The following is an 11,381-nucleotide window of genomic DNA, read 5'->3' as shown; positions in this document are numbered from 1 at the left end:
ATGTTCGTTTGTTCAAAATCTTAAATCTCCGAAAGTTCTTCACCGATTGCTTTGAAATTTTGACACAACGTTGCATTCGAATACGCGCGTGTTTTTATATACCTACTATTATATAGATGTCACACCTGTGACACAAACGTGCGCTTTCTCTTTTCGTTCTTTTCCATTTAACCAGACTGAGCCACAGCAACGCGTGGCCAGGTACAGCTAGTATACAAATAAGAAAAGCAGAAGTTGCTGGCTAACTGAAAAGGCAAGTAGAGGAAACACAAAAACTGAAGATAAGAGTTTAGAGCTTAAGCTAGGAAAGGTATAACAGCAAACAAATATAGAAACAATTATAAGAATTGAGCTTTGTTAACAGAAAACTAGATGGTGAGAGATAAGACGTGCACAAAGGGGGCTTCCTGGAACATGGGGAGGGGGGAATAGTTTAGGTGCTTCGAGTTAGTTTAATCAGTGTTTCTCAACCTTGACAATTTTAAGGCATGTGGACTTCAACTCCCAGAATTCCACAGCCAGAATTGCTGGCTGTGGAATTCTGGGAGTTGAAGTCCACATGCCTTAAAATTATCAAGGTTGAGAAACACTGGATCTGATGTTCAGACAAGGGGTGTTAAGAGCGATAGGAGAGGGGGGAATCTGCATCGGGGGTAGGATATAAAAGTGTGTTAATATCTCTTTAAGGTGTGGCTGGACTCTTACGTGTGCTTCAGCTCACCAAGCCTTTGCAAATGCTTCTTTTCAAATAAAGTTTTGTTTCTGGAATTCCAAGTGAGTTTGTTTGTTTGTTTGTTTGGGGATCCTGAGCCACGTTCCAAACAGCATTCTATTTTTTTTTTCTTCTGTTAAAGGAAGGGACGTCTTTCCTTTAGAAGCCACAGCGGGCCTTCCCAAGAATCAATAAAGAGAAAGTTTCACCAACAAGATAAATGAACGCATCAAAGAGACACCAAGCGATACTAGTAAAAGGACGTCTCTGGGGTGAAAGAATCTCTCTGTACTTATATACCTCTACAGCAGGGGTCCTCAACCTTGGCAACTTTAAGACTTGTGGACTTCAACTCCCAGAATTCCTCAGCCAGCTTTGCTGGCTGAGGAATTCTGGGAGTTGAAGTCCACAAGTCTTAAAGTTGCCAAGGTTGAGGACCCCTGCTCTACAGCGCTCAGGAACCCGTTCCTCAAGAGACTCTTCCCTCTTGCCCACGTGAACAACCTACCGGAAGTAGAACCTTTGCATCTCGGAAGGAAAGTTGCTCGGGGGAAGGGGAGGGGGGGTTCTGCTGGCTTGAGACATGGCTGTTTCTCCTTACGTGAAGAATATGCAGGAGCAGTTCCGGGCAAACACGCGGAGCCGTGAATTCCCCGCGCACGGGGCCAAGGTCCACTCGGTGGCCTGGAGCTGCTGTGGCCACCGTCTGGCCTCCGGCTCTTTCGACAAGACCGCAAGCGTCTTCGTGCTGGATAAAGACCGGCTGGTGAGTCCAGGGACGGAGGAGTGGAAGAAGCGGCGAGTCAGTGCCAGCAGCGGCGGCAGAGAGCGTGGCGGGTTTATTGGACTCTCGACGGCAGATGTGGGAATTAGAGCATGTTTTTTTTTTTTTTTTTGAAAGGGCGACAAATCTCGGCTTGAAAGTAAACCTGCTTGAATTCGGTGGTTCTTGTATTTCAATTTTTGGGTGGCTTCCGGATGTGGGTGGAAACTGATCAAGGAGAGAAGCAACCTAGAACTAAGGAGAAACTTCCTGACAGTTAGAACAATTAACCAGTGGAACAACCTGCCTCCAGAAGCGGTGAATGCTCCAACACTGGAAGTTTTTAAGAAGAGACTGGACAGTCTCTTTGGACAGTCTCATTTTTTACTTCTCTACTCTTGATTGCAGTTCTGTTTAAGGTGCCCTGTGCCTTTGGGATTCAGGAAGATTTTTCTGAGGATCACTTTAAAATTTTGAAGAAACATTTTGCTAATAAAATCATTACCTCTGGCATGGACTGTGCATGAGTTAAATCAGAGGAGGTGATTGGACTCCGAATGATAGGATTATCTGTGCCATGTGTGTGCTAGATCCATGTCCTTCTTGGGTCTTTTGGAGAGCATTTTGGGGAAGTGAGAGACTAGATACGGAAGATAGCTAATGTCCCCTGGAGGTACGGTAGCAGTTGTATCCTCTATCTTGAGGAAGTGGTGTTGCTTTCTCCTGAAGTCTATTCTGGATCTTGCCAGGCTGACAACTCTCTCTTAGTCCCCAACTTTCCCTTTTTGAGGATGGTTGCAGGGAGTAGTGGGGCTCCAAATGCAGGTTGGTTGCCCTGGTGGATGCTGAGATTGTATGAGATCAGGGTGAAAAGGATGGAGTCTGTCTGGAAATACCATAGTGTTATGGCAAATTATATTCAAAGAGTTGGAAAATTCCTGGTAACTTTGGAACAGCTGTTATTAGACATTGTTAGCATTATTTTCCTCTCCAAATTTGCTGCAATTCTAGTAATTAGGGGACTGGAGGTTAAAACATAAAAGGAAAGGTAGATGGAATTGGGTATGTCTAGTTTAATGAAGAGAAGGACGAGGGTAGCAGTGTAGCAGACATGATAGCAGTGTTCCAATATCCAATGCCACAAAGAAGAGGGAGTCAAGCTATTCTCCAAAGCGCCTGAAGGCAGGACAAGAAGCAACGGATGGAAACTAATGAAGGAGTGAAGCAACCTAGAACTAAGGAGAAACTTCCTGACAGTTAGAACAATTAACCAGTGGAACAACCTGCCTCCAGAAGCGGTGAATGCTCCAACATTGGAAGTTTTAAAGAAGAGACTGGACAGCCGTTTGTCTGAAATGGTGTAGGGTTCCTGCCTGAGCAGGGGGTTGGACTCGATGACCTCCAAGGTCCCATCCAACTTTATTATTATTATTATTATTAATAATAATAATAATAATAATAATAATAATAATTTTGTCTGGCTGATCTGCCAATAAACCCTCTGAGTTCATAAACTCATCCTAGTGTCGTCGGTGGGGCTGCTTTCCAACTTTCTCTCCCAATTGCCTCTTTTTGGTTGCATTCGATTTTACCAAGTCTCAGGCTCTTCTCTAGTGATTCTTTCCTTAACATTACATATTAAAAAAAACATTTAGACTTTAGCTGCATTATTAATGCTTCCACTGAGCTCTATAATTTTACTTCAGTTGTTATTGAAAGATTTGTTCTTGGGGGTATTCTCCACGGTTTTCTCCAGTGCTGTTATTGAAAAGCATCAATTTCCCTGCTTTCATGACCATATGTTACAAAAGCATGGCCTTAACAGTGCATATCTGTGTGATTACTTTCATATCAAAAGTTTGTCTGGGTCTGTTATGGTCAACCAAAGCAGCAGACATATTTTTATTTCATGGCTACAGTCACCATCTCTTGAGTTTTCGAGCCCAGGGAGGTAAAATCAGCATCAACTTATTTTCTGCTTATATGTACTTCTGCGTTGACATCAGTTTAATTTCTTTCAATATTGGGCAGCAGACTAGATTTGTATTCCCTTTTTTCACCTTCAAAAATGATTCCTTAAGTCTTCCTTTCTTTTGGCCATCAACATATCCGTGGTGTTTCATTTTCTGGCAAAGTTTTACTTTTAATTTCTATTTCCTCTGTTCCAGCATTTCTCATAATATATTTTGCATATGTTACATGAATAAGATGACAGATTACATCCTTGACACTTCTTTCCCAATTCTGAACAATTTTATTACTCCATATTTAATTCTAACTGTTGCTTCCTGTTCATCATATAAAGTGACCAGTATACCTATGAACTATTTTAAGGACTATTCATAGTTTTTGATACCTATATAGTCAAAAATCTTAATATAATCAATAGAGCAAAAAAAAAAAAGACATGTTTTTAGAACACTCTTGATTTTTCCACTATCTGTGTATACTAGCAATCTGATCCACTATCCATGGATACTAGCAATGTCATTGCTTCTACTGGATTCAGGTTGTTCATTGTTAGGTCTTGTTCCATAATATGGTTGAAATATGGATTGTAAAATCTTGAACATTTTTTATTGATATGTGACATAAGGGCAATTGTTTAGTAATTTTGAGTATTCTTTAATAAAGCCTCTTTTTAGTATTGAAATAAAAATGGATGCTTTTAAGTTTTTGGCCATTTCTCTGTTTTCTACATAGTTTACAAATCACAAGTAGCACTTCAGAAACATAAGATTTTAAAAATGATAGCTGATATTTCTTGCCGATTTGTTGTTACCAATATTCACTTTCTAGTATGTTTGTTTTCAGTTCATTGATCTAAACTTTGTATCTTTGATTTTGAGATATTTTTAAATACAATTCTTCTATACTTGGACTCTCTCACTTCTTGGGGCAGAAAGATAAATTGGGAAGCTGAAAAACCATCCTAGGAGAAGGTGACAAGATTCTTCCATATTAGTATCAGTAAACTAAATTGTTATCTTTAAACCATCTGAGAACAGTTGTTTAGAGGGGAAGACTGTAGGGTGAGAAGTTGGGTAACTTCTACCTTACTTAGTCAACTGTTCTTCTATAATTCTATCAAAGTGCATATAGAGAATCAAATCCTGCACAAATCATTGAATCAAATCCTGCACAGACAACTATATACAGTGGCATTTAGATTATGATGAAGCGTAGGTGATAAAATGATTATGAAGGGCAGAAGAGTTTGTTGAAGATTTTTGTATTTTTTTACCCTTCAGGTCAAGGAAAACAATTACCGTGGCCATGGAGATAGTGTGGATCAGTTGTGTTGGCATCCTAGTATCCCAGATCTATTTGTCACAGCATCTGGTGATAAAACCATTCGTATATGGGATGTTCGAACCACTAAGTGCATTGTCATGGTGAATACAAAAGGTATTTTTCTTCTTAATTAAATAAGAGATCTTGGGGGCAAAATTATTCCATATTTATTTGTTGCTTCCTGATCATATAAAGTGACCAATATACCTATGAACACATGCTTTTAATATATGTTGCTTTTAAGGGAGAAACAACTTGTTTTTCATGGTATTTGACCAAATCATTCTCTTTCTTTTCTCTTCTCTTTTCAGATAAATAGCCATGGCACTCGTACTGTTGTATTATAACATTGTTAGTTAATAATTGTTGTATTAAAAAGTTGCATTTTCTGTTTATCATCCTTGCTTTGCAAATACAAAAGCCTGTGTAAATTGTTCTTGCTGCAATTAGTAAATCAGAAGATTTGTTTTTCCCCCTTTCTCCTTTATAGGTGAAAACATTAACATCTGCTGGAGCCCTGATGGTCAGACTATTGCAGTAGGGAATAAAGATGATGTTGTCACATTCATTGATGCTAAGACGTATCGGTCCAAAGCTGAAGAGCAATTCAAGTTTGAAGTGAATGAGATATCTTGGAACAATGACAACAACATGTTTTTCCTCACCAATGGCAACGGTTGCATCAACATCCTCAGGTACCTTCACCATGGCCTTCTCTAGGAAGGGCAGCAAGTGAGTTGGCTGTCCTGTCTTTTGATCTAAGTCAGTGTTTCTCAACCTTGACAATTTTAAGGCATGTGGACTTCAACTCCCAGAATTCTACAGCCAGCATTGCTGGCTGTGGAATTCTGGGAGTTGAAGTCCACATGCCTTAAAATTGTCAAGGTTGAGAAACACTGATCTAAGTGATGTTGGGAAAGTGGATTTGCCTTTTACGTAGATGCAGCCTTGTTTATAGATATTTTTTCTTTGTTCTGCCTTCCAATTTTGCTTCTAATTGGAGCTCATATGATTTCAGCGATACCATTAGCAGCTGCAAAGCTTTTTGCAATATCTTCTCATTTCAGGATCTTAAAGTTTAAAGCAAATAGAAGACAATATATATAGCTCAAATTGACCTGTTGGGTTCTTGGTGTTCTCTGAGCTTGGCTGCTTTCTTGCATGCTGGTCAGGCAGAAAACAATCAAGCTCAGAGAGTACCAAGAACCCAACAGTAATATAAATACTGTTCTATTTTCATGGATATCTCTGAATACTGTTTCCTCATAAGAGTTCTTTCTGTTCCATTTATTATTCCTGATATATTAATGTTAAGATCTAAGGTATCATGAATTTAATCTTAATAGTGGCCATTGCCACATTTTTCTTTTTTCAGCTTAGATACTCATTTTTAATTACTCTTCAAGGAATGTGAGATGGCATACCTGGAGATATTCCCTTGTTTTCTCAGCAATGTTCTGAGAGGCCCTGGAGTTAGAGTCTCCTAGTGAGCTGTATGGTTAAGTGGGGATTTGTATTTCAATTGTCTGCTCCATTTTGACACTAATGAAAGGTATTCCAGTGAAGGACTACTAGTCAAGTATTTTAAAAACTAAATAAAAATGTCGTATTCTATTTTCCTCTTTTTTAATCAGTTTATCACTTAACCAGATGAGGAATATTGGGATATGATCTCAGATCCAGAATGTTATTCAGGCATCCAGATTTGCTAACGGAAGAGGAATTTCACTATTAGGGCCTGCTTAGATCTTTATTATGCTAAAACAAATGTCCTTCTTGTATTTGAACTGACTTAAATAAGGGCAATTATTATCCTGTGCGTTCTCATTTTCTTATGTGTGCAAACCATGAAGCAACCTCCTTTTTCAAAATATCTCAATTTTCTTTGCCTTTTAGCAGACATTCCAGATTAGGATAGATGTGCTTTTTGCAGCAAAATGAACAGAATCTTGTGGTATCTTAAAGATCCTTATATTGGTGTAGCATAAACTGATGAACAAACTTTTCTGCCTTTTTTACTTTACATTTGTTTAAATTTTTAAAACGTATTAAAGGGGTCATACATGCTCTTTTATATTTGCTTATAACTCTTCAGTGCTAAAATAAAGTAAGATATGCTATTCAAACTATGCAGCTTGTGGTTCCTGATATATAATAAGGAGCCTGCCTTACATTTAGACATTGTTAAACAAGATTTCAGGGTATGTCCTAGTTAGTGAATTGTATGTGCATTTAATAAACTGTTTTTATTTCTTTTCTGCAGCTACCCAGAGCTGAAACCCATTCAGTCAATTAATGCCCACCCCTCAAATTGCATTTGTATCAAGTTTGATCCAACGGGCAAGTATTTTGCTACCGGAAGTGCTGATGCATTAGTTAGCCTCTGGGATGTGGATGAGCTGGTATGTGTACGATGTTTCTCTAGGTGAGTTGTATTAAAAGTGTTAAAAAGTACTTTTCCAGATTTTGTGCTTGTAGATGGATAAATGGCGCTTTTCTGAGATTAATCGAATGACACGTATTTATAATCAAAATACTATGCTAAGTGCAAAGTAATTAGAAGGATGTACTATAGAAATGCAATAGTGCAATATGTGAGCTATGCAGTATAGCTTAATGATATATAATGGAAGCATATCCTAGGGTTTGGGATGATATAGTTATCCTGAAAAAATGATGATGGATGTCGACGACGGCAATGGAAAACAAGAAGAGGTTCAATGTAAAATTTATTACACTGTTTTTAAGTTCCATTCTTGTTCTTTCATTGCTGCTGTGATTTATTATTGTGTAGATCGTATCTGTAGTAAGTTGATTAAACAGTAAATCCTGCTTTGTCTTTAAAGAAGACAGTGTGCTTGGATGTTTCAAACAATTTCAAATTTACAATCTAAATTTAGAATCTATTTAAAATAATTTGAAAACAAATTCTGAAAAAACTATTAATAAATAATATGAATGCTCCATCTTAGTGCTCATGTAATACAAGTAGTCCTCGACTGTGGATCAAAATTGAGCACAAAATTTCTGTTGTTGAGTGAGACATTTTATTAAGTGAGTTTTGCCCCATTTTATTACTTTTCTTGCCACAGTTGTTAAGTGAATCACTGCAATTATTAAGTTAGTAACAAGGTTGTTAAGTGAATCTGCCTTCCCCATTGATTTTGCTTGTCAGAAGACACAAATGATGATCCCAAAGATGCTTTTTCATGAGGCAACTGGACTTTCTTGTTTTGCTTTGAAGATGTTTCGCTTCTCATCCAAGAAGCTTCTTCAGTTCTGACTGGATGGTGGGGAATGGAAGGATTTATACTCCTTGCAGACAGCTGTTCATCTGCATTCTTTTAGTGAGTCGTTAAAGGTACCTGGAGCCTTATCAGAATCACTTTCAAAGAAAAACAAGAAAGTCCAGTTGCCTTGTGGAAAAGCATCTTTGGGATAACTATGACCTGGATGACTGAGAATCTCCATAGCCATTCACAAATGATGATTCCATGACCTCAGGACACTGCAACCATCATAAATATGAGTCACTGCCAAGCATCTGAATTTTGATCACATAACCATGGGGATATTGCAATGGGCGTAAGTGTGAAAAATGGTCATAAATCACTTTTTTTCAGTGCCGCTGTAATTTGAACGGTCACTAAATGAACTGTTGGAAGTTGAGCAATACCTTTATTAAAGTGTAACTGCATTTGTAGTATGGGGTCAAGTAAAGGATTTTCTTTTAAGAAAAAATAGAGACCAGGATGCAAATGAGTAAACTATTATTTTATACCTATATAAATTAGGTAGTATAGTTACTAACTAGGGGGAGTTGACCTTTTCTGTCTAATAAAATGAGAAATAGGAGTAATCCAACAAAACCAGTTGGCAGTAGATTAAGTAGATTAAGAACAAAAATCGTACAGCACAAAATGTGTTACTACAAGATATTGTGATCTCTGTCTTAGAGAACTTTAAAATGATACTAATAACTGAGGTACAAATTAGTTATTGTACTTAAATGACATCTCCATAGTCAGTGGCAATATTTCTACTTTTGAAAGACTAGATTCTAAGAATGATAAACTAGACTGTTTAGTGGTGCCCAAAGCACTTATCTCGCCTCTTGTAATCTATTTCTCTATTTCCTTCTTTGCTTCCCGATCTTAGACTTGATTGGCCTGTCAGGACTTTGAGCTTTAGCCATGATGGCAAGATGTTGGCTTCAGCCTCTGAAGATCACTTCATTGATATTGCTGAAGTAGAAACTGGTGAGTATGGTTTTCTTGCTACCTAGCTGGAAAGTAATTTAACCTTTATTAGGAGAAGAGATCAACTGAATGAAGGCATTTTGTAAAGAAGGGCTAGTAATATATATGCACAGATTGATGTATCGTATTTCCCCCCCCTATCTTCTGCTTTTTGGTTTTGAATTTTGGTCTCAGTTTAAATACTGTATATCTCACAGAATTTTATCCTTAGGCAAGCATAATATCTAGGCATAATATCTATGAATGAAATATATAATGTAACATATGCCTTAAGCTGTTTTGAAAATCTTGCTGTTTTCTTGTTGAAAGAGGTTTTTTTCTGAACTGCCCTTATGATTCTGAATAAAAGGAACACTTATTCAACAGTAGTTCCTAACTTGCATTCTTGTCTCTAATGAGCTAAGTATATAGGGTCTGAGTTTGTCCCCAAAACAGTATCTAATTATGTCTTTGTTTTTTTAGGGGAGAAGCTCTGGGAAGTACAATGCGAGTCCCCAACTTTCACAGTCGCTTGGCATCCAAAATGTGCGCTATTAGCCTACGCCTGTGATGATAAAGATGGCAAATATGATAGCAGTAGAGAAGCGGGCACTGTAAAGCTCTTTGGTGTTCCCTATGACCCTTAAGAGAAAGCTGCTAGAGACTTTATTTACGACCTAGGATTATAAGCCAGTGTAGAACATTCAGAAGACACTCAACTCCTCTCTGGATTTGTTTTTCTTTGTGGAAGAGAATAATGCCATGAATTTTAATTCCCTTGTCTGGGAATTAGGTTTTAAAGAAGTTTTTATGCATTGTTAACTGTCCTAGAAGACAGAGAAGCTGAAATGATCTGGACTCTCTTTGGAAACCATGGCTTATTCAATATTTTGATTGCAGAATTACAGGGGAGCTATCAATATTTTAGCTGCCAATGCGTTTGTGTTCTGCATCATAACAGTCTCTGTCCTCTGTTTAATTGAGACCGTTAGAGGCAAAAATTGCTGCAAACACGGATTATACATCACTCTCATTTTCTGTGTCTTCTTTTGAGAATGGAAATTCTGGTTGAGAATTATGCTGGTTTCTTCTAGCCATGTTTGAAATTTTCCTTTTCATCGTTAACTTTTGAGAAAATGTATATAAGTATGTGTCCAATTCTTTTTGTACCTTAGGATAATAAAAGGAGTAAGGCTGGAAAATGATATTAATTTTTATATGATCCTGTTTTTGTACCTTGGATAAAGATGTTTGCTAAAATATTGTGTATTATGGTTTAAAAGGCAATTTACTGAACTTCCAGAAAACTATTCATATAGTCTTGGAATATTGATTCTCTCATCTTATCTTCTGTGGAATATTACAGCAGCACTCAAAGAGGCAAAGAAAGATGGACTTAGAGGATGTTGTTACCTTAATTGAAAGCTTTCTGGGAGCAATTTGTTGATGAGTGAGAATCAGGACATTGACCGGATCAAGCTTTGATTTGACATAGCTGGCTGTTGTTATGGATGAGTATGTATGGCTTGTCTAAGTGTTCTGCAGTTTTTCATTTTCAATTTAAAAAGTTGTGCTGTTGGAAAACTGTTTCCAGGAAAGGAAATGTAGCAGTATTAATATTTTTAGTCTTGCCATTATTACCCCAGTTCTGGTGTCTCAGCTGCATTTTCCTAATGTGAAAGCCCTTTCCTTCATTATTCGTAGAAAATCCAGACAATGAGGGTTATGGAAGAGCCTGATATCACGATATGATTTATCCAATTTGTTTGGTTTTATGAAGTACTAATTTGGTGAAGATGACTGAAATCAATTCAGAATGTTCCCTGCATAAGAGAAAATAGTGGAAGCAATTTATTGGGGAAAAAGTTAAAAATAGGGCAGCACTTTTTAATTACAATAGGATGTACTTTTATTCAGGTTTAGTAATTCATTCTGTGAGTAAAAATACTATTTATTTATTTATTTATTTATATTTATTTATATTTAAACTTCTATGCCGCCCTTCTCCCCAGAGGGACTCAGGGCGGCTCACAGCATGTTAAAAAACAACACAAAAAAAAAAACATTTCCCCTTTGTTTGAGGAAACCCTCAAACAAAATGCCTCTGAAGATATTCAACCCAGAATCTGCATTTACTTAGTTTAGAATTTGCTTTTCAAATCTTTTTTTTTAAAGAGGAAGCCATTTGTGACTGGTGCCAGATACTAAGTTCATTTACACAAAAATACACACTTAACTACCCCAATATTCTTTTTTATTTAAATAATTAAAAATTTGTTACTGTTATTAGGCACCTTGAGTTAGAAGCAATTGGCTCCCGGGGGCCCTTGCAATGCAGTCATTTATGCCCTACTCATTTCTCAGTTGTGGATTA

The 11,381-nt window shown here is 37.3% G+C and overlaps 1 protein-coding gene across 1 annotated transcript; it reads left to right on the top strand.

The window, feature by feature from the left end:
• The first annotated feature begins 1,281 nt into the window (after window positions 1-1,281).
• On the top strand, window positions 1,282-10,212 carry LOC107300899 (THO complex subunit 3). The gene is made up of 6 exons (XM_015830182.1): window positions 1,282-1,478; window positions 4,727-4,883; window positions 5,260-5,464; window positions 7,033-7,194; window positions 8,928-9,028; window positions 9,491-10,212. The coding sequence occupies exons 1-6, from the start codon at window positions 1,296-1,298 to the stop codon at window positions 9,652-9,654; spliced, it is 972 nt and encodes a 323-aa protein (XP_015685668.1). The 5' UTR covers window positions 1,282-1,295; the 3' UTR covers window positions 9,655-10,212.
• Window positions 10,213-11,381: the final 1,169 nt, after the last annotated feature.

Source organism: Protobothrops mucrosquamatus, unplaced genomic scaffold, assembly GCF_001527695.2.
Source record: "Protobothrops mucrosquamatus isolate PMUCROS unplaced genomic scaffold, P.Mucros_1.0 scaffold9045, whole genome shotgun sequence".
In the NCBI taxonomy this organism is placed as follows: domain Eukaryota; kingdom Metazoa; phylum Chordata; class Lepidosauria; order Squamata; family Viperidae; genus Protobothrops; species Protobothrops mucrosquamatus.
The sequence above is the reverse complement of the archived record's forward strand: the minus strand, read 5'-3'. Positions and strand labels throughout refer to the sequence as shown.

Bases quoted from the DNA above. Each gene is read 5' to 3' on its own strand.
- LOC107300899 (XM_015830182.1), top strand. From the start codon at position 1,296: ATGGCTGTTTCTCCTTACGTGAAGAATATGCAGGAGCAGTTCCGGGCA. The intron at 4,884-5,259 runs GTATTTTTCTTC...TCTCCTTTATAG, and splicing joins TGTCATGGTGAATACAAAAG to GTGAAAACATTAACATCTGC. The intron at 7,195-8,927 runs GTGAGTTGTATT...TCCCGATCTTAG, and splicing joins TGTGTACGATGTTTCTCTAG to ACTTGATTGGCCTGTCAGGA.